This window comes from Phlebotomus papatasi, chromosome 1 (assembly GCF_024763615.1).
Source record: "Phlebotomus papatasi isolate M1 chromosome 1, Ppap_2.1, whole genome shotgun sequence".
NCBI lineage: Eukaryota > Metazoa > Arthropoda > Insecta > Diptera > Psychodidae > Phlebotomus > Phlebotomus papatasi.
In genome coordinates, this window is record NC_077222.1 from 29577969 (window position 1) to 29605648 (window position 27680).

Consider the following 27680-nt stretch of genomic DNA (forward strand, 5'->3'; position numbering starts at 1 on the left):
AACTCCTAAATATCCTCCAAATCCATGAAAAGGATTCGTGGGATGACTTGAATCCTTTACAAAAATAGTCTCCTGAATATCATAGGGTCGTAAAATATACCGTTATCCAGAAATTACGTATTTGAATGTCTTATGAACCACAGAATTTTCTCTCAAAAGTTCATTATTTTTTTTATAAAAGATTAAGGAATGATTTTACAGAATGTTTTTATTATTAGTAAGTATCTCAAGTGAAAATTACTATCCATGTGATAATATTGAAGTAAAGATAAGGAAATAGTGTCTTAAAGATTTCTTTTTTCAATTTTTTTTTAGAAGAGCTCCTGTAGATATTTAATTGTTGAAAATTTGATGCAATTAACGTTATTAATTAGAATTTATTTTAAACTTTTATTGTATGAAAGAAGAGATTTACAGTTGTTCTTCTTGTTCTGAAAAATGGATGCTAAATGGTTAGAGATATCTACTTGGAGTCTTCAAATGACCCCCTAATAAGTCAACCTGGGGATTATTATTATAACCCTCATTTCCTCCCTACCCCTCCCATTTTAGCGCCAAAATCGTGTGTTTTTTTGTGATTACAGGAAAACACGTCATAAGGGATCATAGAGCTTAATCAAAAAATTTAAGACAAGAGAGAAAAGATAAGAAAACTTTCAGTCGGTCAAAACGCTTAAAATCACGAAAAAAATTATTTTGTCGAAATTTGATTACACGGTTAATATACGAATTTTATCATAATATTGTTTTCCTTGTGTTAAAAACGTTACATTGATACACCAAAACACTGATTTTAATTTCGAAAAAGTCATTCAATATCATTAGTTTAACAATAATGGAAAAGTCGAAATCGGACGGAAAAGAAGAAATCGGAGTCAATTTGGGTCCAAGTTGACTTTATCTGAGTCCGTATAGAGTAAAAAAAATAGCTGTTGACTCTATTAGAGATCGACTTTCTCAGGGGTTGACTCTATCGAGGTCCCACTGTATATAAATTTTCTAAAATATTGTTACGATAGCATTTTAACCATTTACACTGCACTGAAAATTATATTTTTCATTATAATAATACAAAAAAAGATGAAAATAATAAAATAAAATAATATATTAAAGTTTTTAAGCAAGATTAAAAACAAATTACCGAGGATTTAGTAACTGTGGTAACTTCTTAACCGCGAGAGAGAACTGTTTTCACTTGCGAGTGGCGCTGACAACTGTTCTCAATTGTTATTCAGTTCAGTAGATCTGTGAAATTAACCTATAAACTTTTCCGAAAATTTTCTTAAATTCTCAATTATGGTGCCATTCAAATGAAAAAAAAATCAGCATGTTTAGCGCACTGTACTATTCTCAGATGCTTATAATCGACTTTTATTTATGTTGGTTCCTGTCCCCACCTTTTGGCGGTTTTAGAACACGGCGAGGACTGGGAGAAACAGTCGATACAGAAACCAACACAAAGATAAGTCGATAATGCAGAAGTACTTGAGAACAGTCGTATACCAAAGAACATGTTCATTTTTATTGCAATAGTACCACTATTCATTCAATCATCTGAATGATTAATTAGAAATACTGAAAGGTGGGGTACTATTGCACAGCTCAAGTTTGTTTTTTTATATAGGAGAAACTGGGGCACCACCAAACACGGGGTAGCACCAAACACTAATTTTTATTTCGAAACTATTTGGACTATCTCGACCATTTCTTCAGTGGACAAGCAGCCCTATACTTCCTAAAAATTTCTATAAGCTTTGTCCTCTGTAACCGAATATCCTATTAAAAAACTGCAGTGTTTGGTGCTACCCCGTGTTTGGTGTTGCCCCAGTTTCCCCTAAGACCCATTTGCTGAAAGTTTATGATCTATGTTTATAACAAATAAGTCTAGTTGGTTTCTTTTGAGTTTATTCTAAGTTTTTTTACTCTCCCAAAATTTTATATTTTCGAAAGTCACGAATGTGTGATGCTTCCCCACCCACTACTCGGTATTTAGTAAGCCGTAAATTTTCCATTTGCATTTTTTTTTTGAATTATTGTTTGTTTTGTATTTTATTGGTATTTGCGGTACCTTTCTATTAATCCAGCATGCAAAGAAAAACTGCTGATTATTTTCCCTATTTTTAATAAATAATTTTTTTTCTGATGACGAATATAAAACAATCTGACGAGGTCGAATTTCACCTGGGACCGCAAAAGCTGAGATTGCAAAGAATCTCAGCTAAAATATTTCTATAAATAGCTGATGTATTTAACCCTCTAACGGGTAAGACCGCCTCCAGGCGGTCTTCACAAAAATCACATTTACAGCGACAATAAAGGTTTTATTTATTTAAAAGTGCTATAGTGTCCTCTGTAATAGTCTTATAAACATGTCTTGAAAGTTTGAACTCATTTTGATTCTTCGTTTTGTTGCTATTCCCAGTTGTGTGTGACAGGTCAGAGAAAAAGCAACAAAAAATATTTGTGCAAAAAAACTCATTTTCAATTTCCATAAAAATACCGACTTAAAGTTATCTGACTAAAATAAATTTATTTTTTACTGAAAGATATGTCATTCTACTTTGTATATTTTATTGAAAAAATCTGAAAAAACTAAAATTGTCAATTTTAGAAGCAAAAAGATTTTCAAAAAATTTTTATATATTCTTATCTAGCGCCTAAACTAAAAAAGATAATGAAGAATGGATGGTTTTTTCGACTTTATTGGATCATAATTATCCTAGAAAACATTGTTTTAGAACTTTTTTTCGCATATTGAAGAAAACACCGTTAGAGGGTTAAAGTAAACCTAATTCCCCTGACTAATGATATAAAATGAAACGACATATTTCAATTACGAGCTTTTAAGATTTATCAGTTCCCGTATCGATGGCATCAATCCGAAGTATTTTAAGGATTCCAAGTCAATTTACAATACAATAGCTCCCAACTGAAATTAAGTATATTAATCCTGAATTACGGGCGGTACATAAATTTCTCAATTTTAGAGGAGTTTCTTCGAATATTGTCATTCTGAGAGATATAATGGCATAGAATGGAACCATCTATAAATTTTATCGCTTCCTTCATCGAACAACATTAAAGCGCATAGTTTATGAACGCTTACTGACCTTTTTGCATTTAACAAAATGGTGTGAATGAGGTGTTTTATCGAAGACATTTCAGACGTTAAAAAAAAGTGCGAACGTTTGTGTCTTCACATTAGAATTAGCAACTTTTTTCCGATGACCACACCCTTAGTGCATTATTACCTTTTTGCGTATGATTCCTGAAAGGTGGTGAGAGGAAAATGTTATTTAATGTATATTCAGCCAGACTAAATGTACAGAAGAGCTATAAAACCTTTTACGACCCCGCAAGGCTTTAAGAATATTTTTGCCTTTGTTCCTGCGTATCTCCTTTCGCCTTCGCAATATGGTCAATATAAATTTCTTGCATTGAATATTGTATTATTACATGCTTTTTGAGGTTGTGCAATGTGGACTTTTTTTTCTTCTGTGTGAAATATATAAACAAAATAAATTGTATGCGATATTTACCATTTTCATCTCTTTTGTTGCTCTGCAAAATTTATCTTACTTGCATGGTCATTTATTATGCAAATGCACCACTAATTGACGGCTATTGTAAGCACTATACTATGAGTCACAGACCAATAGCCGCCGCAGATCAATCAAAAATCACATTAATTTTCCTCATTTCATTATTTAGATTAAAATGAAACATGTTGATGTGGCGACTATAAAAGTTTACTTTGTGGTGTTCTGTACACAAATCTTTTTTATGCTTTTAATTGAATGTCAAGTATTCTGACAAGTATTTTTTATTTCAAACTTTGTGGAATGATCAAATTAATGATTTTCATATTATACCCCAAAACATAAAACAATTTTTTTTACCATCCAACTCAAGGAGAAAAGCATTTCTCAAAGCTTTCTTTTAATTATTTTTTTTTTACATTTATAGATTTATAACCTCAATTTTACTCAAATTGAAAATGCAGCCACATTTTATCAATTTACCATTAAGATGTCTTTCGGTTAATTTTCAAGTCTCACTGAGTGAGAGAAATCCGAAAAAGTTAAAATAACATTCCGGAAATGTTAATTTTACCCTGCATTATTGATCCGAAATCGGTGTAAATATTATGCTTTTTAGGTGTATTACGGGTTAAAGTGGCCCTTTTTCATGTTAATTTTACACTTAAAAAAGTGTATAATTAACATTAAAAAATGTTGATATATTTTTACAGCTAAAAGTGTTAAAGTTATGAGGAAAAAAGTTAATCGCACCCCCTTTTTTTCTCAGTGCTGTACAAGCCCTTATGACCTAGACAGATTTACAGCTTAAGCCGAAAGATGGCTTAGTGGAAAACTGATGTTAATGTAGTCTAATCATTATTTTGATTATAATTACAGTAAGGCGTTTCTCGGCTTAAGTCGTAGGTTTATCCTGTACATTAAGGAGCCTTATGACTAGAGGTAGCGCACTTTCCAAAGGCATCGAATTTAAAAAAAAGAATTGCAGTTACAAAATTCAATAAATCAATAATTCTCTTTCAATATTCCACTCAATGTGCAAATATTTACATAATGTTTTGAAAAAAATAGAACAGTTAAACCATATAAATAAATCTTAAGCCTGAAAATTATATTAGCTTTCACAACTCAGTTTAATTAAGTTTGAATATTAGCTTCTTATGATCTAGGGTTTAGCAATATGGTTGAGGTTTAATAATTTCACAACATACAAAAGACACTTGAAAAAGTTGAACTTTAAGTATAGAAGGGTATTCATTTTTCAAATTTTAAAATTCTGTGGAGAAACGTGGGTTAATTTTTAATTTGAAATCCTTGTAAAACGATTTTAAAACTTTAAGTTCTATGAACCTCGCCCTCAAAGATTTTCAACATTCAAACCGTAAGTAATATCGATGAATTTCAACAAGTTTCAACAATTTGAAGGAAAACTACTCATATCTGGCCATCCTGAGTCAAAATCCTTTTGGAAATTGGTCTTAATATGGCAGTAACAAAATGAAGCATTATAGATAGAGCCTAAGTGGATCAGTTGGAAGAGTAGTGTGTCTATAACTGTGAGATATCGGGTTGAATACTCGGCAACTTCAGATTTTTCAGTACACGTATCGAATTAGTCCAGTGAATGAATGAAAAGTGATGAATTACAATTAAAAATCAAATTATGTTTGAAAAAGCAAGAGAGACTGGTACAGAAACTAGATCGGCATGAAGATATCTGTCGATTTAAATGCAAATTCACTGCACCTGATCCAACCAAGACTGGTCTGCTGTAAGATAGAAATGGCACTGTGGGTGTAGTTCAGACAAACAGAAGTCAAGACATAAAGCTGGAGGACCGCCTTGGAGGTTAGAGAGAGTGAAGGAAAGGCCAGTGTATAGTTGGCCTAAATAAGTGCCTTATTACAGCGGAACCGATAAAGGTTTAAGGCGACCCAGAGACAAACCTTTATCCTAATCTCAAACATTAGGGGACTGTAGGCATGGTTCGCACACAGTGAACCTTCAAACGATGAGGATTTTCTCTTTGTTTGGCAATGAGTTAGTTCATCATTTCTTAGCCATAAAATACGAGATAAGAAACGGTAAACTAGCTCATTGCAACCAAATTCGCATCGTTTAAAGGTTCACTGTGTGAACCATGCCTACATTCCCCTATATAGCTAAATTTCAGATCGTTATGGGAACCAAAATAAAGAAAAGTCGGTTATGTTATGAACAGTCATCTTTTAAAAGAAATATTCAGTAATAGAAAGATTTCCCCTTTTCTTGCTGTAATGTGTGGCTAATATTCGTCTAGTCTATTCTTAAAAATCGAAAGTGACAAATATTACTTGATATGTTTTCCATATGTTACAGCAAGCAAGTTTTACACAGATGGATTTAACTTATGGAGAGAGGGCTTTTTTCGAAAACCCGAAGTCATCATCTCTAATCGTTTGGTGTCTAGATCTAAATCTAAAACAAGAGAGTTAGAGAGCAATTGGTCTGTGTTGAATGTGCAAGTCCAAAGTGCTTCCAAAGAAAATCCTAAAATTTCCCTATTGTTCCTCACTAGAAGTAGATAGGGTAAAGGCTCATAATTTTGACCAGTCTGCTTATAAGCATCGATGTTCCAAGTTTGAAGTGCGATATTTTCAATACTAATTGACTTTTTTTGTTACTCTCTTTTCAGAAGGGTTGTTTAGAAACTTGGCAAGCTATTCATCGTCTTATTTTTACTAAAATTAGTTTTAATACGTTTAAAAATTAATAGATATGTAGAGGTGAATTTGTCTCTTATTTAGGACAACTTGGTTATTAATTTGGACGACTTGGCTGTAAATTTGGATAGCTAATCCGCCCCAAAAGGATGCCCATTGTTCTCCATTTCATGAACCAATCTTACCAAGTCCTTTTCCTGTACATGTAGGGGAAACGTAGAATGTCACAAGAAGCCCGGAAATTTTCCTTGTCATTCATTAAAGTGAGTTGACTTCGGTACTCCAAGTAGGTGTGAATTCGCTCATTCCCTGGCCTTTCCGGGAGCCTTTCAAGGCATTTCTGGCTACATCTCGTTCGTAGAGATGATGCTCCTTTGTTTCTCCAGGCATTTGTACAATCTAGTCATCACAAAAGCTAAAACTTCACGAAATTTCGTGAGAAAAACACCTGTCCAAAATAAGGATTATCACCTCACTGGTGAACCTCTCAGAAAATTTCCCATTTTTCATACGAAAAATTTAATTCACAAGGCAAATCTCACTTCAGGTCAAATGTACAAATCACCACTAACGTGAATCAACACAACTTTCAATGAATATTCAATAATATCACTCAAAAAAAGCGAAGAAACATTGTTAGTACTTCACCACAGCTAAATAAGACTGAAGTAAACACGAAGTTCTGTCATATTTCTCGTAAGCAATTGCTCACACTGATTTTTCAACTATAGCAATTTTAACTCAAATCATATTCAAAATTTAACGTACTTAGTGTTAAAATCTACCACAAAGAACAAATATTTAGATAAAATTCATTATTCAACAAATATTGGATTAAAAATCCATAATTTTAATCAATTTATTTTTAGTGTCCAATTTTATCCTCAAAGTGTCCAAAATAAGAAAATGGTCAAGATTATGAGCCATTCCCCTAAGTGCAGGAAAACGAATTTTAGAGACAAAGAATAACTGTTTTGACCATTGAGGACGGCGCACTGTCGCTTTGAAAGCTTTGGCGAAAAAATCATTTTTGTTCAATCTCTGAAAGGATCAGCATCCCTGACGCACCCGGAAGGTGGTCATCTACCTATTGCATTATACACATTCTTCGTCAGTTATTCTATTGGCATTATTAAACAAGTGTATATTGTTAAAAAAAAATAGTAGGTTATTTATTCTCAGACACTCTCTTAGAAAAATAAAACAATAAATGAAATAAAAACTCGAGGAATTTTTGTCCATAGTTTTTGATTTATTCTACCAAATATTGAATGAGCGCACAAAGGCATCAACATTAAATGTGATGGCTGAGATGATTAATTTTGGGTTTGCTTGCAGAGAACGTTGTTAAATTGGTTTGTCAAAAGTTAACTTACAACATCTGTATGTCTCTGGTTCTCTGGCGTGTATTGTAACAAATGTATACATTTCCTAACCATGAGCCAGGGTAATTGTGAGCACATACATATTAGTACTCGATATTTCATTCTACCCGCAAATATGTACATACGTTGCTAAATGTCTGTATGTTATTTGCAGGGGTTGATAGCCTTCGCAGACCTTGGCAGTCCAATAAGGATCAAAAATAGTCACATAAAAAAAAGCAATAAAACCTTATTTGTATCCCAAAAATTACTCGAGTATTTTGCTATGTTAAATGATATAACAATAAATAGCCTTGAATGGATATATTAATTTAAAACATTTATACCCTGTCAACATTGATATTTATTTAAAGAAATTCTGGTTGATTTTAATTCGCGAAATCTTTCGTTTATTGCCAAAAGCAGAGACAAGATTAATACTGTTGAATTAATTAATTGATAAACCATTTTACAATCGAAACATTTCAAATTGAATGGAATTATTATGTCTACTGATCGTCCCCAGAGGTGGGTTGTCCTTATGATTTAAAAGCTCCCGAATGATGTGAATGAGAGAAATTTATTGCTATGCCGTGGGTGTTTTTGTGTGTGGTGAAAATGTTAGGTGACGAAGAAGTGATTTTCATGTTTGTGAATATATATTTTTTTGTAGTCTTTCATTCATTCATCTTACGTACTCAAATAATTCAACAATTGCAGAGGGAGACCAAACATAAATAATACAGTGTGGTGGTGGGAAGTTTAATGCACAATGTGGAACTAATCGTACTCACATTTTACCTTTATAGCCTTTTTATACACACAATATCTTAAATTTGCAACAGGTCGACATAGGAATAAATTTTTGATTTTAATTACGTCATAAATCAAATCTACAATTTATAGTTTTCCATTATCTCGTCTATTGTGAGTTCATAAGCTCTTTTTTTTTATTTATCTTTATACCCTTTTAGAGGTACTGGCAAGGTGTACTTCATTAATTTATTTATTTTAAGTTACTGCCGTAATTTGTAGGTGGAACTTGCAAACCTCCAATGTACAGTGCTGTAAATATTTAAGTGGTTGGATACTAAAGGCTATCGGGGAAGGAATTAAATTCTTCCTTTCAGACACATAAAGAACGTATAATATTTTTGAATCATAAATCAGTTCTTACCTTAATGGATATTCTATACACGCAATTCATACAATTACCCTTGTACACAATGAATGAAAGCTTTTCAAATACTCTCAAATGGAAGACTATCTTTCTACACCGTTAAAAATATCAGTTAACTCTTGTACTTCTCCCACATAAAAGAATTTATAATCCAATACTAACTTTTTGCTCTGTAATATAATTCATTCGCAATTATCTTGCATTTCCTTATGATTCTGGACTAAATATTTTATTCCTGAAACCTGTATATTCTAACGAGAAATTTGTAGAAAGGGAAGAAATATAAAAGAACACTGAAAAGAAAAAATAATTCTAAATAAAGGAGTAATTTATCTTGATTACTAGTCATGAATATCTTCTAAAGATTCATAAGAAAAATTGATTTTAATTTCAAAATTGTATTTTAAATTATAAAGATTAAATAATAATAATGATAACAATAAATATAATATAGTGAGAAGAAGAATTTCAGGCGTTTGACTTTGGAGGGTGGTCATCATCGCTGAGACGGCGGCGGACGTATTTTATGGAGGTTATTCCTAAGACACATGAAGGCAAATAAATATAAATACAAAAAATACAATCCTAAATAACGTTCTAAGTAGAAATTAAACCTCCATGTGAATAAAAGTCCTAATAAATTAATCTGCTTTTATAAGGATAACACTGTGTATCATACACACTTCGGAAATAATTACAGCTAAGTTCACTCAATACAATTTGTAAATCTTTAATTTTAAATAATTTCTTGTAACATAAGTAGGATTCGATCCCGAGAAACTTGAATCATTAGTGCGGCACTCTAGTACTTGATCCATTGACCATCTTTAAGAAGAAACACTTGACTCGAGTTTTTTTTAGGTATAGGGGGAAGTGGGGCACCTTTGAATTGGGGAAGCTTTGAAATTGGACTTTTTTCTCCTGTTTTTAAATGAAATTGAGCATTATCAGGATGTAAATTAGCTTCACAATTGATTTGTAGAGCAAAATTATTTTATAATAAGATCCAGTTAAGTTAAAAAGTAGGCGAAAATAGCACAATTCCAAAGGTACCCCACTTCCCCTACTACCAACTATTACCTTTCTACTAGTAATACGTCTAATAAAACATCCAGATTTATTTTTAAAACCCAATATTTTTATTAAAAATTCGGTAAATTCAAAAAAAATTATTAAAATAACTTTGAATTATCCTTTTAATAATTTTTCAATGTCAAGGATAGTCTTATATGTATATCAATTAATTTTGATTTAGAATTTATTAAACATGATAATATTGAAAAATCTCAGCTAGGGGAACTGTGATAAAATTCGAAAAGATTGCATATAAGTACTAAAGTATTATGCCTGAAGCATTTATATTTTAGATACAAATTATTTTTTTTTGTTAATTTCTTTTAAATTTGTTTTTACTATAATTTTCGAGAATTAATGAAAAATATAAACAATAGATAATGCTTTGAGTGTAATACCGGACACATAGTTTTTTTTTAAGCTTCTTGCCCTTCCGAAACCCTTTTCAAAGCTTTTTTCTTAAGTCTCTCAATCCTGTAAATTACACATTTTGGTTTTTTAGATGTACACAACCTCTTCAAATAAAAATAATAAATAAAAAAAATGGTATTTTGAGAAACAAAATAAGTGTTCGATATTGCAAGATGTCCGGAATTTGTCGTAGTTTTCCAAGTTGTCAACTAATCTAAAGATGTCACAACCGGTAGTGGGTCAGCATTTGATTATTAATAAAAATAAAATCGTTATCAAAAGTATTACTTCTATATTCTATTTTGTACGTGTTTTTAGCTGAAAAATACAAGCATTATCTGAGCTATAAAAGATCTTTGGACAATATAACGAATAAAACTTTTTTTGAGAGAATACTGTATGAATTTAATTTGCACTTCAATATTTTCGATTTTGTGAAAAAGGCAATTAGAAAAATCAAATGTAAGGATTGATTGATTTATTAACAAAAAGTAAGATGCAAACTTAAGAATTAAGGTTTTTTTACTACTAAGTCGTTCAAACAGTTTTTCAGTTTTTAAAAAGTTATTGTAAATGATCAAATTAAAATTCATTTTGTAAATTAATCTTATTTAAAAATTTTAGAAGTTTACATTCCTTTGAAAAATCTTCCTTTAGTATATTTTGTAAAGACTTATCTAAATTCATTTCATTACGTTCTTTTTTATATTTTTTACAATGGATAAGTGTATGTTCTACTGTTATCTGTACATGACAAGTTTCGCAAATAGGGGGATCTGATTTGTTCATTAGAAAATTATGCGTTATGTTTGTATGACCTAGTTTTAAACGATTAATAATAATTTCATCTCTTCTGGAAGGTTTTTCGCTAAAATTATAACCAAATGGATTATCTTTAACTCTTCGAGATTTATTTTTATGCTGGGGAATTTCACTCCATTCGAACATTCTGATTTTATTCCATTGATCAGTAATATGATGTTTTATATCTTTATAACTACATATTTCATTATCATTAATCAAATGTAAGGAAGTTAGAGAAACTGGGTCGAAATTTATTAAATCAAAAATTTCAAAATTAAATATTTTCAAAAATTAAAGAGATTGAGGCTTCCAATTTTTCTTATATCTTATTTTCTTATTCTTTTCTTTCATGAACATTTTCAAAAATACAAAATTTTAAGGGATTCCAGCAAGGAATATGGGATAATGAAACAAATTAAATTTTTTAAGGAGCGTAGGATTTTTTCCAAAACTTTTTGAATATGATCTGGATTTAAAATAGCTGTAATAATTGTTCATCTGGATACTAACTATTTCAAAATATATTGCACAATTTCATGATATTAATCGATTACTGATCATTCTACGATACATTCGTCAAGTTGTCCCAATCCCAACCTCATCTAGGGGAAAGCGCTGTACCTTCGGACAACTCAGTGTTTGCTAAGTTTCTAATGGTTTTGAACCATGGGTCTTTTCATGAAATTTTAGGCATGGGACTAGCTATTAAAATATAATATTACAATGGGTCAAATTTATTAAAAAAAAAAAAGATATTGAAAAAAATTGAGTTGTTCGAAGCTTGAATCGTTCGAAGTTAGCATGCTTTCCTCTACATAAACTTTTTATTATTTTTCAACAATATTATTTAAAAATAAACAGTGAATAAATCTGGTCATTGCATTAGTTGGTAGAAAAAATTATATTTTAGTCTCCTTTTTGTACTGTGTTATGTGTACATGGGGAAATTGTATTTCAAGTCATGTTCCATAAGTGCAATTATTTGAGACAACCAGGCGTCTCCACTTTTCAATTTGCTACTTTCTCGTGTCTGTATCTATCAATTACCCAGTGAATGTGTAACACAGACCTGTAAATCCCAATTAATCTCGCAGTAGGGGCAATTTAAGCCCATACTGGTGAGATTCCACTGACGAGATATGTCACTTAAAGTAGATTTGCCGGAGAAATAATTTACGATCAATGAGCCGCCCCTAAATGGTGGAGTCTTCAATTGCTGCGGCTAAAGGTGAGGTCTTCTCCCTCAGTTCAGTTTACTTGGGAATATAACTAAATGATATATGAGGTAGAGTTTCTAAATGCACAAGCGTAGATAGAGAGAGATTCTACTGGAGTCATTCACACATGCAACAGACGCTGGTAATTTGAAATTTCTATTAAAATTTCAATTAAGTTTCACTAAATGAAAACCTCCTGATTCTTCTCACTCTATTCACTGCTTCATTTCACCTTGTACGAAACCAACAGTACATATACCACGTTTCCCTTCTGGTAGAATCTTTTCACATATTAATGGGAACTTTGACTTATTTCTCTCCACCAGCGTTCAGCAATTAAATAAATATTGTTCTCAGACACATCAAGTATATATAGTTTAAAGTGGAAGCGATACGTAAAGTTACAAAATAGCTTCCCCGGGAACTTTTGCATGGTGCATTAAATGTCTTATAAAGAGACTCATCAATGTTGCACATATGAATGATAAATCTTAATTAATTGCATCAGGAGAAAATTTGTATTCATTCTGTTTCACTCATTCCTCCAGTGTAGCTGTCACTAATGATGAGACTACATCATAAATCAGTCGTCGATCACGAATTTCAGTGTCGTATGTTGCAGATACTAGGAGATTAGGTTTAAATGCAAATTCGTGCATATCATTCTTCACATATGACATGCAAAATTGGCGTTTATTTGAAGGTGCGGGTTACGCAAATTTATTAATTACCTGCAAAACTACTCGACCCACGACATTTGATGATTTATTAGTTCACGACTTCAATTGGCTGCTGCCGCATCCAGAATCTCTTCGGATATTGCGAAATATTGCTCTAAAATTATCGCAAACTCTTCACTATTCATGTCAGACATGATATTTCCCAAGCAAACTGGATGATTTTCTTTTAACTTTGAAGATATATTTCTAAAAAAAAGCTAATTTTATTTTTTTTATCATAATACAGTATTAATTATTAGTTTATTACGGTGCTCATTTCCAGTGCATAGAAAAACCAATATATATTTTTAAAAACTATGTTTTTCATTCCATTAGATTCTATGATTATTATTCTTTTAAATTACGGTTTAAAAAATAATTGTAATTTTTCATTACTAATAAAATGAGTTTTAAAAAATATTGCAAAATTTCATCGATCAAAAGTTTGTTACGGGGTCTACAATAATCTTTGATATTTCCACCGTTCTTGCGAAATAATTCAGCAATTCATTTAGGCATGGAAAGGCAAAGCATCCTAAGGCCCTTGACACACTTACGACTTAAGCCGAAAGATGGCTTAGTGGAAAATAATAGAAATGTGGTTTAACTCTTTCGTCTCTTTTGGGACTCTGAGTACCCAAAGCAGCATATGAATGTTCTGTGAAAAATAATGTTTTATAATTATTCAGAACTGATAAAAATCCCATTCTTGTGGATGATTACAAACTATAAAGATGTCCAAATGTAAGATATTTTTTGTAAGACCTCAATTAACTCCTGAGCTTAGATATTTTTGATTAAAACATTGTGAAATTGGCTTGCAGCATATGCTGTGGTCCGGAAAGAGTTAACCATTATTTCGAATATAATTACATTAAAGCCGTCTCTTGGCTAATCCTTAGGTCTTTCAAGGCCCTTACGCTCTGTAGCAAGATCGCTACTAACCCACAAGAACATATTGGAGCATCCTTCATCACTAGCCATCCGAAAAAGAGCCAGCTTCGGACAACTTATTTTTTTCCATGTTCCTTATAGGTTTCCCCATGTTCTTCTCTGGTAATTTAACCCATTGGACTAGCTGGACTAACTATAAAAAATAATATTATAATGGGCCAAATTGATTTAAAGCACATTGAAAAAAATAAATTGTTTGAAACTTGAATCATCTGAAGGTTGCGCTCTTTCCCTTATGTCCGTTCTTAACTATTTTATTATTTGAAATATAATCTTATTTCAAGTAATGAAGAATTAATTATGATTAAGTTAAAAGTTTGAAGCAGTACTACAGTATTAAGTTCATCATCATTTAAAGTTCAAAATACTCTTGGACGTATAACGTGGGAATATTTTAAAAAATCTGAATTGCAAAGAATACAAGACTAACATATTTTTTTCTTGTATTACCATGCATACATTATAATATATGAATTGAAATAACTACCAACAGTTGCAAGTATATTTATTCTTTATGACTCTTTTCTACAAAGTTTGACCTTTAAATATTATACATGCAATTAAATTATTAAGTCCATAAAATATTGTAGTCTTTTCGTAGTTTCCGATTGGTTAAGATTTTAAAGAATTTAAACCTTTAAATTCAACCAATCAATAATCGCGATATGACTAACATATTCAATGGTATTGTTTATTTTATTCATGTCAATAATACTGAAAGCCATACTGCAATTGAAAACAATAAATATCTAAAATTAAATCAATTATGTGTTCAATTAAGTTTTAATGATACCATATTATTTGTCTGCCATATCCACGTTCTATGGGAGTATTTTTGAACTTTCCATATTTAGTTGATTGAAACTTTATGGAATTATGGAGATAATGACTGTTTTTGGAAACTTTGTTAATTTTCTCAAATTATCGAAAAATTTAGCTTCTCCCTATGTTACTCATTTAGGGAATAGTTTTATTAAAATACCTCCATTATTTTTTTTATTTAAGTTTCTTGCGTAAACGAGATCTCTAGACTTTCATTACGGTCATTGCTATTTCTGCTCCTCACTTTTCTTTTTCTTTTTCACAATTTTCACAATTAGAAAAGGGGTAAACCCTAGAGTTGTGAATAAATTATAAGTAATTGTTATATTGTTTTTTATACAAAGGAATAGGTTAGCAATCTCAAAGCTAAGTACAATTATTAGGGAGAAGTGGAGCACATTTGAATTGAGGTACATTTGTAAATGGACTTTTTCCTCCCATTTTTAAAAGGAATTATGGCTTATCATAATACAATATAGCTTCGTAATGTGTTTGTAAAGCTAAATAATATCATGGTAAGGTCCAATTCTGTTTAAAAATAAGAGTAAAAAACGCTTATTTTTAAAGCTTTCCCAATTTACATTTGTCCCACTTCGCCCTACGTGAATTGTAGGGGAAAGTACTCTTCCTTCGAAAGTTCATGCCTTCGAATAATGTGAATGTTCTTTTATTTTTCCTAAGAGACTTACACATTTCTATTAAACATTAGTTAGCTTATTATCAATTGTTGATAATTATATAATATAATCATATGTGTAAGAGTCTTAGGAAAAATAAAAGACAATTTACATTATTCGAAGGCATAAACGTTCGAAGGGAGAGTACTTTCCCCTATTATCTTTTCTTACGAAGAAAAGTAAACATGAAAAATATGAAGTATTCGACGCATGAGTATGTGCGCAGTCTGAAAGCTTCCGCTACATAATAAAATTATGATTATTTTGTATTTTTTGGAAGAATAAATAGGGATTTTTTGTGTATTTTGAGTTATTTTACCATCCAGATATTCTCCACAATAAAAAAAGAAATCTAGTCCAAAAATAAAAATAAAAACTAAAAGAAAATTCACATTATTCGAAGGCATGAACGTTCGAAGGGAGAGTACTTTCCCCTATGTAAAAATAGACTGATAATTTAAAAATGTCTAACATTGTATTTGCTTTCAAAATATTCGTATATTGAAAGCTTTAGGGTAAAGTGATATAATTTGGAATTAGTGTTATAAGTTGGACAATTCGCCGGTACAAGTTGGACATGGCTTTTTTCTTGATAAATCCAGTGTTAATTTGTTTTTAGGTACAAAGAACCAAATTATAAAACTAAAGCACTAAAAATATACAAATAAAAATGAAGTAATAAAATTATTAAGACAAAAAGCCCTGTCCAAATTGTACTATTGTCCAACTTGTACCACTGACTGTCCAACTTGTATCACTTTACCCTAGGTAGGGTCTCTGACGGATTATGTTGATTTCGGATATTTCGGTGTTCGTCAGAGGCAGCTTCTTTTTTCAAGTAAAAAAAACTTGTATTTTTCTCCAAAGCTTTTGACCCTTGGTATTGGTCTTCCTTAGTGGGTCAATTTAGAATCTTTTACTTAAATGGAAAACGTCTAACGTCTGCTAATATCTATACATGACGACTAGTACTTTTAACTTCTTCAACTGAGGAAGACCCATTAATACAAAAGGGTCGAAAGCTTTGGAGAAAAATTTGGGTTTTTTCGATTGAGAAAAAGAAACCGCCCCTAATGAACACCGGAAGATTTGAATCGGATTTATGAAACAAGTTGTACCACTTTACCCTACTCCCTTTATCCATTGAAAATTTGTGAATTCTAGTCAAAATTTTCAAACTCTCATTCAAATATTATTTCTAATTTTCCAGGATGATCTTCAGGGCCAAGCACTGTTGGATGTGGTGTTCTCTCGTCTGAATCTCATCGAGACGGCTTATTTTGGCATTCGATACTTGGACCAGGAGAATCAAACTGTAAGTACATGCAGTTGTTGCAGCTCCAAAAGTTCTCACGTTCTGGGTTTTAAAAGTCAGTGTATCTAAATTGAATATTCTGTCTCGCTCCATACCACAAACCAATGCAGCATTGGTTAGATCCCTTGGCTCGAATATCACGGCAATTGAAAGGATCCAACGAACTATACGATTTGTACTTTGGTGTGAAATTCTATGCGGCGGATCCGTGTAAGTTGCTGGAGGAGATTACAAGGTACCAGCTGTTTTTACAAGTGAAACAGGATGTTCTGCAGGGGCGTCTTCCAGTGTCGTTTGAATTGGCGGCTGAACTCGGTGCATATGTTGTACAATGTGAGGATATTTGATGCTTAATTTTTCAACCACATAAACCTTAACACTTCCTTCCTCTTACCCCCGAAATTTCTGCAGCTGAACTTGGGGATTATGATCCCAGACGACATTCTGTAGGCTACGTGTCAGAATTTCGACTTCTCTCGAATCAGACGAGAGAACTTGAGAATCGTGTAGCAGAATTACATCAACAACTGAAGGGGTTGTCACCCTCGGCGGCAGAACTCAATTACTTGGACAAGGTTAAATGGCACGATATGTACGGTGTTGATTTACATCCCGTCTTGGTAATTTGAGACTTTGTTCACTCCTCTTTTCTCCCCCAAATTTGCTAATTTTAATTATTCTGCTTCATCGCACAAAAAAAATCCAGGGAGAAGACAGTGTGGAATATTTCCTGGGATTAACACCATCCGGCATTGTCGTGCTGCGGAACAAAACGACTGTTGCTCATTACTATTGGCCGCGAATTGCAAAAGTCTACTTCAAAGGAAAGTACTTCATGTTGCGAGTTTGTGATAAAAATGTAAGTGCACAGTTTTTCTTCAAGGGGCTTCTCACTTGGATATTGGTCTATTTTATTAAGTTGTTTTTGAAAATATATTTTTTTTATGCTGATAAGAATGCATTAGGTTAAGTGATACAGTTCTTGCTCTACGAAGCTAAGATTCCGAGTTCGAATTTTCTATAGGTCGGTACGAATTTTCAAATTTATTTTATATCAGAAAATCGTTTGTATAAATTGAAAAGAATAAGTAGTTCAGTTTCCATAATACCATGTAAGAAAATTATGCATAGTTTTATTCCGGAGGTTGGAATCAAATCAAGACGGCGATGGCCGCATAAGAAGGGGTATAAAGATGAAAATAAGATGACTGACTTAAATCAAATTGAACTGAATTAAAAGAAAAATGAATTAAATTAAAAAAAAATAAGTTATAACATATTATTTTGGGCGTGGCTTATTTTTCATATTCTTATCCTGAATGGTTCCTCATTCAATTGTAATGATTTGGTCCCTTATTCACAAGGTCATACATTATAATAATCTTAGCATTTAGGGTAAAGGCTTATAATTTTGGACAGTCGGCTTATAAGCATCGTTATTCCAAGTTTGAAGTGCGATATTTTTAATACTAATTGATTTTTTTGTTACTCTCTTTTCCGAAGGGTTGTTTAGAAACTTGCCTAGCTGTTTGTTGTCCTTTTTTTACTAAAATTAGTTTTAATACGTTTAAAAATGAATTGATATGTAGAGGTGAATTTGACTCTTATTTTGGACAACTTGGTTATTACTTTGGGCAATTTGGCTGTAAATTTGGACAGATAATCCGCCTCAATAGGATGCCCATTGTTCTTCATTTCATTAACCAATCTTACAAAGTCCTCTTCCTGTTCATGTAAGGGAAACGTGAAATGTCACAAGAAGCCCGGAAACTTTCCATATCATTCATTAAAGTGAGTTGACTTCGGTACTCCAAGTACGTGCGGATTCGCTCATTCCTGGCCTTTCCGGAAGACTTTCAAGGCTTTCTCGCTACATCTCTTACATAGAGATGATGCTCCTTTGTTTTTCCAGACATGTGTCCAACCTAGTCACCACAAAAGATAAAGCTTCACGAAATTTCGTGAGAAAAACACCTGTCCAAAATAAGGATTATTACCTCATTGGTAAATGTCTTAAAAAATTTCCCATTTTTCACACGAAAAATCTAATTCACACCACTAACGTGAATCAACACAATTTTCAATGAATATTCAATAATATCACTCAAAAAGAGCGAAGAAACATTATTAGTACTTCATCACAGCTAAATGAGACTGAAGTAAACACGAAGTTCTGTCTCGTAAGCAATTGCTCACACTGAATTTTCAACAAAGCAATTTTAACTCAAATCATATTCAAAATTTAACGTATTTAGTCTTAAAATCTTCCAAAAAGAACAAATATTTAGATATAATGCATTATTCATCAAATATTGGAATAAAAATCCATAATTTTAATCTATTTATTTTTAGTGTCCAATTTTATCTTCAAAGTGTCCAAATTTAGAAACAGTCCAAAATTATGAGCTCTTACCCTAAGTATGTTAAAATAGTTTCAGAAGTTAAAAGTATACTAATTGCAGTAAAATTAGCAAAACTGGTTATTAGCTGTCAAACTTTCTTTAATCCTTTCTTTTGAAAAGTTGCATTTTAGACCTACAATAGTGTACCTACAAAATTATGAGCCTTTCCCTTATCTCCCACAAGAATGCAATGCATTAACTCAGATTTAATTTATAAAACCAATTTTTCGTGAGAAACGAGATTAAGTTCGTGACGATCCGAAGTACAAGATACATTAGTTTCAATTCCACCTATTTTTTATTAATTTATTTTAAAAATTTAAAATTCAAATGCACGGATATAGTTAAATGGATCACTAATATACCGATTAGCATACACAAAAATACCAAATAGTATTTTGAGGCTTATATTTTCAACTAAATATCGAACACGTTACATTCCGATCCGGGTGCTCTTCCCTTACACTTTTTATTTAATTTAAGATTTTTATGTTTTTCGATGTTTTCAAGGACAAAGGTTTAATAGATTCTATAGAGTGTATTTTTTTTTAACTCATTTGAGTAAATTTTGTATTCTTTGGAAAGATCTTTGAATACCCGATAAGTCTGAACTGGTTCCTATCGATTATAAACCGGTAACAAACCGGTTATGAACTGATTATTCATTTTCATTTGAAATTCAATTTATACACATCTACTGAAAACTCTTTTGAGTATAATGATTTTTTGAGATGATTGATTTTGAGTTTGAGATTAATCAATATCCGGTTATGAATGAGTAAATATAAAAATGCCACACTTTTCAGAAAAATCGAACTCTTTAGATCGAGACTTTTCTCATAAGCTGGCAAACCTGTGATGCTTTTCAGTCGCCTTTTTTATGAATTAGTCGAATACTTTATATCATGTAAATGAATTCTTTGCATATATTGTGACATTGTTTCCTGAAGTTCTATTACTTAACCCCTCAATTTCCATGAAACAAATTGAGAGTCTTGGCATTTGTGCAGCAGAAATTGTTTCTTAAACATAAATACTCATCACAGTTGAGAAACTTTGAAATTAAATTTGAAATGAGAGATATTTAATCTTTTTTTTCCTCTTGGACCAATTTCCTTTGGATAAAATGAGCAAAGTTCCCTAATTTAGTGTCTGTTAATTAAACATGGGGATAACTAATTCCACCTTATTTTCCTCATTTCCTGTTGAACTCTGTGACACGAAACAGAATGAAGTGAGTACGTATGGCTTTGAGACACCCCGAAAGTCTGCGTGCAAACATTTGTGGCGATGCTGCGTTGAGCATCACGCCTTCTTTCGACTGGTTCGAGTCGCGCCGATGCAGCCTCAGGCTGGGACAACTGACTTGTTTGCACTGGGATCACGTTTCCGGTACAGGTAATTAGATTTAAAATTCAATTTATCTTTTGTGCGTATATTTATCTATCATTTTCCAATGTTGTACTGAAACAAGAGGAAGATGATGGGGAATATACTGACAAAAGGGGAAGTAGGAAAATATTGTTACTCTATAAATATATGTATAATGTTGTATACATGCTGTAAATCACAGAGTATACGTCAGAAGACTTCCCATTTTCTCCCTCTATCATCCCACCCATCGTAATGCCTCTTTTGCAGTGATGCCTAAAGCCAAGGGGAAGAAATTGGATCTTCCTTCCCCCGGTGCAAAATTGGTGAAAATATGCAAATGGGTGCCGCAATACTTGATGGTCTTTTGATGTAATCCTCTTGTCTGGCGTTACCCATTATTACTATCATCTCAATGAAGCATATAAATTTCGATTATGTATTAAATGTAGCTCCACGAAAATTGGCTCATCCAATGGACCCCTCTTGACTCTGTCACGACACGCAGAGGAATTTCATGTTTTTTGATCTCGCCATTTCAGTGGTCGGACCGAGAAGCAAGCCGTCCGGGATGCCCTGAGTCATGGGAGGGCTCCGCCTGCCTTCACCAGAACACCATCGCGGCGACAACCAAGGAGGGTAATCGATGAGCTGCTTGATGCAAAATCATCGGAGAATTCAGGAAAACAGACAAAGCATGAGATTAAAACAATATCAATTCCCCAACCGGCACAAAAGTAAGAACTATTCATTTATTAACCCATTATCTTTCTACATTTGAAAACACTCTGCATATTTATCTACCTAGGGGAAAACGTGCTACCTTCGAACGACTCAAGCTTCAGACAACTCACTTTTTTTTCTATGTTCTTAATCTCCTTATTTAAATTGTTTATTATTTTCGGGAAATTTGAAGCATTGAACCATATATTAAAATTATAATTTTATAATGGATCAAGATCACTTAAAAAATGTTGAAAACAAATGATCTGTTCGGGGCTTGAGTCGTTCGAAGGTAGCGAACCTCTTCCTTTTTCCGCTACGATTACAAATATTATTTAAAATCATTTAATTTATTTTACATTAATATTATCGCATTACGGGGTTTTTGTAGTTTTCCCTATGGGATCGGTTGTGATAAGTCGGCGACAGCCGCATAGCAAATATATTTAAGTGAAATTATATAATTAAATTGAAGTTTGATCAGATGAAAGGAACTTTATTAGGCAAAGTTTAAACAAAAAATATAGGGGAAGGTCGTCTGCCTTCAAACGAAAAATGGAGTTCCAAATTTAAGATTTTTTTCTGAAGAATCCACAAAATGGATTTTATTTTCTATTACACCAAAAAATTCTCTTGTTCATTCGGCGTATATGATTACCTCATTTAGCACTTGCAAGTCCTCAGTTTTTCCTTCTGAGGAAATTAAAAAAGTGATGTCGATTTGTATGAAGGCAGCTGGCATAGTCTGCCTTTAAACGCGAGGCAGGTACCTTTAAATGTTTTTTTTTCACTGAGAATATTGAATCAATAAAACTAAATGGGCTATAAATGATTAGGTTGAAGCCTAACGCACTCACTAAAATCATCACTGCAGTCAAAAGACATTAAACAATAACTTTTCTTCACATTTTTCTGAAGAACTGTTTTGCACTTGAAAATTTGGAAGAAAAAGCCATTGAAGTTGACAATTGTCAACTTGAAACATCCCGGCCGGAGCAAGATAGCAGGTTATAAGTATTTGTATGACGTTCGTCAGAGAAAAGTAGGAGTTCGATTTCACATGTTTTGATGTATGGAAAGATAGAATTTAAAGGCACACGACATTAGCATTTAAAGGCTGCTGCAGGGTGATATTTGCAAATTTTTGCCACCCACAAAAATTGTGTCATCTGAACCAAAATGTATTAACAGAAATATTAAGCCTGATTAACCTTCTATGTGCCACAATGGAAGATTTATTTGTAAAATGATTTTTACTATGAAAAATCACATGATTTGTGGAACATCAAAATTACAGTTTAGAGCTCATTTTCATTTTTTTTATCTAGCATCTAGATCTAGGAAATAGGAGCTAGGCTCCCCATTTTTTGATGATTTGTGAGGATGATGGATAGCTACCTAATAGTTAATAGAATATAATTTATGCTTTTGAGAACAACGAAAAAATCGCAACATTTGAAGGCTGCTGCATTTAAAGGCAGACGACTTTCACCTACCTACAAGACGAACACAGTATAAAAAAAATATTAAAAATAAAAATATTCCTTTAAAAGAATTACATTTACTAAAAACATCCTTTGAGAAAATTATAAATATACCTAGTCCAAGAAGCACACAAAATATAAAAGATAGTTTTTATATGATTTCACAAAAATAAAAATAATTTTATTATCTATTATTACTTATATCCATGTTTTTTAACTAATCTGTAGTTAATAAATTCAGAGATATAATCGAATTTGAAAAGCTAATTTGAATGCACCGATAAATATCTTCAATTCTAAAATATCAAATTTTAAGGTTTTTTGTTAAGACGCAACTAACTTCACGAAAACTCAGCTGAAATAGGAATATCAAAAATCTTTAAATTCCTATTATTTTTTATTTATTTTATCATATGTTGAAACTTTAAAATATTGAAAACTTTGCAATAAGCTTTAACTCAAAATGGATATTATTTAACTTTTCTTATTAATTTATTTAATTTAAATCTTTAGGCTTTCTTTATCTCAGAATACAGGGATTACTGCATGTGCATTACCAAAGGCGTACATAAAAAAATTTAGAAAGATTTTATTTTATACCAAGTTTCCAAGTTTTAAATATATTCTTGAAATGCCGATAATTATTACGAGCTAAAATCATTTATAATCTTAAAGTAGTTTAACGTTAACAGAAAAGATATATTTAAGAAAAAATTAAAAATATTTATTGAAAAATCGATAATACAAAGATTTTTGGACTAAATTGTAGTCGGCTACTTACTGTGTTATCACACTTTGAAAAATTTCTCCTGAAATCTTAAAACTTGTTAATACTACTAAACCTACCGACCACTATTAGTGGTTTTTCTAGCACGCTCGGTCAAATGACAAACCACGATATGTAGGATGCTCAACAAGTTTTTCTTGGAAAAGGGAAAAAAAGAAAATTTATGTACTGAAAAATATATTATATGCATATTTTAAGAAATTTATAAAGTTTTATAGCGATATTGCACCGTTTAAATATTTGTTAATTTTAAAAAGTTTATAAACGGGTAAATCTTTCCGGTCTTGGTATAATTATACTAGTCATAGTTCTAACTACAGTTATTATAGTAATACTATGTTGCATTTTCCTTACACGGTAACTTTTACAGTGTTTTTTTAAAGAAACATTTTCACAAAAAAATTAAAACCAAGTTATAGAAATGGAGTTTTTTGAAGCCACACTTCTCTGAAATTGCAGTTCTGATGTCCTTTACCGATCTGCATGTAGTATTCCGGCTACAATTAATGCTCGCTCATTCCAAAGAAATGGAAGCACAGGTGCTCCAGATTCCCCACGAAGTACAAGAAGTGCTCCCTGGGTTCGTTCCCAGCAACGTGGCCTCTTTGGCGTCACTGCTAGTCCCAGATCTGTAAGATCAGCCTCTCGTGAAGCTCCTGCCCATCGATATCGTTCAAGTTCTGTTGAAAGTCACTCGTCCAATGATTCAAGATCCTGTCGGAGGCACAAGAGTGGCAAAAATCGCCGAACATCCGACAATGAAAGTGAATTTTCACGGGCATCAGGACGTTCGGGCAGATCACACAATTCCCATCGGAAGCACAGACGCCAAAGATCTAAACATCGTCGTAATGATTCGGGTTCGGAGAATGATAGCATGAGAACAAGGAGTTATTCAGGGCATAGAGTGTCAGCGGGATCGGTGGAATTAATTGACTCAGGGAGTCAGTGGCGAGAAGTTCAGAGGAAACAAGCTGAACTCAATGGGTACAGTTCCATTCAACAGGCGTCAGTCATTAAGAGCAATCTTGTTCCTAAACACCAAGGCGGGGATTCTGAACATACACATCATCGGAGCAGAAAGCATCGCAAACATAGGTGAGTTATGAGCCAGCAAAAAGGGGCATTTCATTGATGAATACAGTAGACAATTTCTGTGAATATTGCAAATATTTAGCAGAAATTATACGAGGGCTTAGGGATGGCTCATTGGAGTCAAATGGTCTCCAACTTTTCAGATTTTACGAAAACTTTCTTGGAATCCTGAAGGTTTGCGAATACTTTCAAAATGTTCTTATGTTTCGAAATTCGAAAACCAATATTTTTGAATCCACAAGTTAGACGAAAACCTTTCGTAATGTACAAAATTTTGCTAATTTTTCTTGGTCTTTTATGGTTTCGTTTGTATTACCCAACTTTGGAAATATATTAAGTTGTTTTTTTTGGTTTCTGCGAAATTTTTTTTAGGTTTCTTGGTCTTCGCAAAAGCTTTTTAAATTTTCTTGTGTGTCCAAAAGCATTCATTTGTCAATTTCCGTGAATATTAAGATAACTTTCTTAAACTTCTAGCATTTCGCAAAAACTTTTAAAATTCTCTTGAGTTTCGCATTTTTTTTTTTGAAATATTTTACGGGTTTCGTAATAATGCTCCTCCTATTTTACTGCTCGAACTTAAAGAGAGAGCAGTTATATAATCGACTGTTTTTTCAACTTGTCACTGTCCTGGAGCTTAAACGGTAAAAGATATCGACTTCCAGTCTTCGATGACCCCCAATAAAAAACAAAATCTCTCGACGTTTGTTTTTCCCCTCCCCACCCCCCCCCTCTATCCCCTCCAAAAACCATGTCTTTTGGTTCTTCTCAAAATTGGCCCAAGCTTTTTCAGTCATTTTTGGATATGTTTTAGAGCTAGTTCAAGCGAACATTTCGCCCAAACATACCTATGACCGGAAAATTCGTCATTTTGAATTATTGAAGGTCAAAGGTCAACCACTTTGGAAGGCTCATTTTTCAACCGATTTGGTTAAATTTAAATTTTTTGGAAAGGTATTGCAATTTCGAACCCGGCTGCATCGGTCTTCATCGGTAATGAACCCGTTAAGTACCAATTTTTGAATAATTTTACAACCCAAATAATTAATATTTCCTAAAAAATGGTTTTTTCGATTTTTCTCAAAATTATCCCAAGTTTTTTCAATGATTTTCGGACACGTTTTAGGGATAGTCCAGGCGAACATTTCGCCCAAACATACCTATAACCGGAAAATTCGCCATTGAAGGTCAAAGGTCAACCACTTTGGAAGGCCCATTTTTCAACCGATTTGGTTAAATTTGGATTTTTTGGAGAAGTATTGTAATTTCGAACCCTGCTGCATTGGTCTTCATCGGTAATAAACCGATTAAGTATCGATTTTTTGATTTTCAAATGCTATTGTGATTTATAAATCAATTTGATCTCTAATAGATGAGTGATACCAGAAGATTATGCAAAAAAAACTAATTCACGGTGAGCTCTATCTCTTGAGTTCGAGCATTCCTCAAAGCTGGGACGCTTTGCCATCTCTTTTTTTCGAGTAATGCACAAGTAATTTTATTGATTTTATCGGGTTTCGCGAAAACTTTCCAAGTTTCCTTAAGCTTCGCGAAACCAGAAGGAGTTTAAACTTTGAATCTAGAATTTTTCGAGTTTCGCTAAACATTTCTCAAGTAGTTACCACGAAATTTCCAGAATGAGTCACCCCTTGACAAAAAGCAAATGTAAAGCACCAATATTGCTTCAGCGAAATGCCCCTTTTGCAGTAACAATGAAATAAAAGAGATGAAATACGACGATGTAAAAATTTTAGGTCACCTTCCGAAAGTCGTTCCAAAATTTGGTCCAGCGAATTGGCAAAACATTTGCAATTTGATTTGGTGGACACAACTGGCATGACAGAGGCTCAGCTCCGGGAAATTCCATACACTGTGGTAGAGACCAGCTCGATTAAACGACCCAACACAAATTCCCTCAAAGTTCACAAGAATGGCTCGAATAAAGACCGTGTTGACAGGATAAGAGGGTAAGTTTGGTAACTTTTTATCTGATACCCTTTACTTTGCATTTGACACAAACACTAGCACATAGAACCCTCCTCAATGCAACTTTTATCCGATAAATTGAATATTTGCACAACATAAAATGTAAATGTGGTAGCTCCATTAGAAAATTTATGTTTTCAATTATCAATATATATGATGTTGAGGCGAACTTGTACAGCAGGAAAGCACCCTATATAAAAATTTTCAGTAAGCCACCGCCCCAGAACAGCATTAAGCATGAGTGAAAATGGGGTGTTTACTGTTATTTATGAAAACACACTGTATATGGATCAGAATATCCGGTGAGCTTATCGACAAGGTTCCCTTTGGGAAAATACGCCATAAAAAAAAGAACATAAATAATGCTTAAGGATATCAAAGCTATATCTTCCAAAAAGGCACATCTCACAAGATAATCCCAATTAATTGTTTTCATACCTCTCAAATTTTTCCAGATTTTTTTTATAGTTCATAAATTTTAAAAGAAGTGAATAATTATACCGATAAATTCAAATTACCTTTTTCTAGAATATACATGACAGAGAACAATGAGTCCACTGGGGTGGTAGATGGTTCTATAAGATCTGCCAGTACAATCAGTTCCAACAGAGATGTTGATAGGGATAGAAATTCCGGTCTTGTAAGGTTAGTATTGAGAGATTGTTTCTTCAAATTCAATAGATAAGCTTAATTTTGATAAAACTCGTGCAGAATGATGTCCAGTTTAAGCATGGGAGACTTTATATCTCCGTCTGGTTCCAGTCTCAGTCCACTTGATGGTTCGGGATTACGGGTATCTCACGAGCACACCGACTCTGGCCTAGGAGCAGATCAAGACTATGCTTACTCGTCAGAAAGGTTAGTAAATACATTTTATATGTCTCCTTTAATTTCTTTGGACTCTTTAAATGTATCCTTGAGTGTCATACTTTTACTTTAGAGGTCATAATTTTGTTCGACTGAAGTATATTTTTAAGTTAAAAACAAAAATAAATAAATCATTCAGAAAAGTGGATAAAATTCTGTGTTATCATATTTCTATTGTTGCTAATGTTGT

The 27680-nt window shown here is 32.6% G+C and overlaps 1 protein-coding gene across 4 annotated transcripts in view; it reads left to right on the forward strand.

Annotated features, from left to right (window-relative positions):
* The window catches only part of LOC129799606 (band 4.1-like protein 4), a 96082-nt gene that overhangs the window by 51454 nt on the left and 16948 nt on the right, over positions 1–27680 (forward strand). For 3 of the 4 annotated variants that reach the window (XM_055843632.1, XM_055843635.1, XM_055843636.1), the window contains exons 3-12: positions 16674–16778; positions 16889–17111; positions 17190–17398; positions 17485–17637; positions 20409–20578; positions 21094–21288; positions 24005–24643; positions 26392–26604; positions 27152–27268; positions 27335–27481. In XM_055843632.1, the coding sequence (XP_055699607.1) occupies positions 16674–16778; positions 16889–17111; positions 17190–17398; positions 17485–17637; positions 20409–20578; positions 21094–21288; positions 24005–24643; positions 26392–26604; positions 27152–27268; positions 27335–27481 (2171 nt within the window). The remainder of the gene's footprint in view (positions 1–16673; positions 16779–16888; positions 17112–17189; positions 17399–17484; positions 17638–20408; positions 20579–21093; positions 21289–24004; positions 24644–26391; positions 26605–27151; positions 27269–27334; positions 27482–27680) is intronic. The other variant, XM_055843634.1, reaches the window with a different exon arrangement.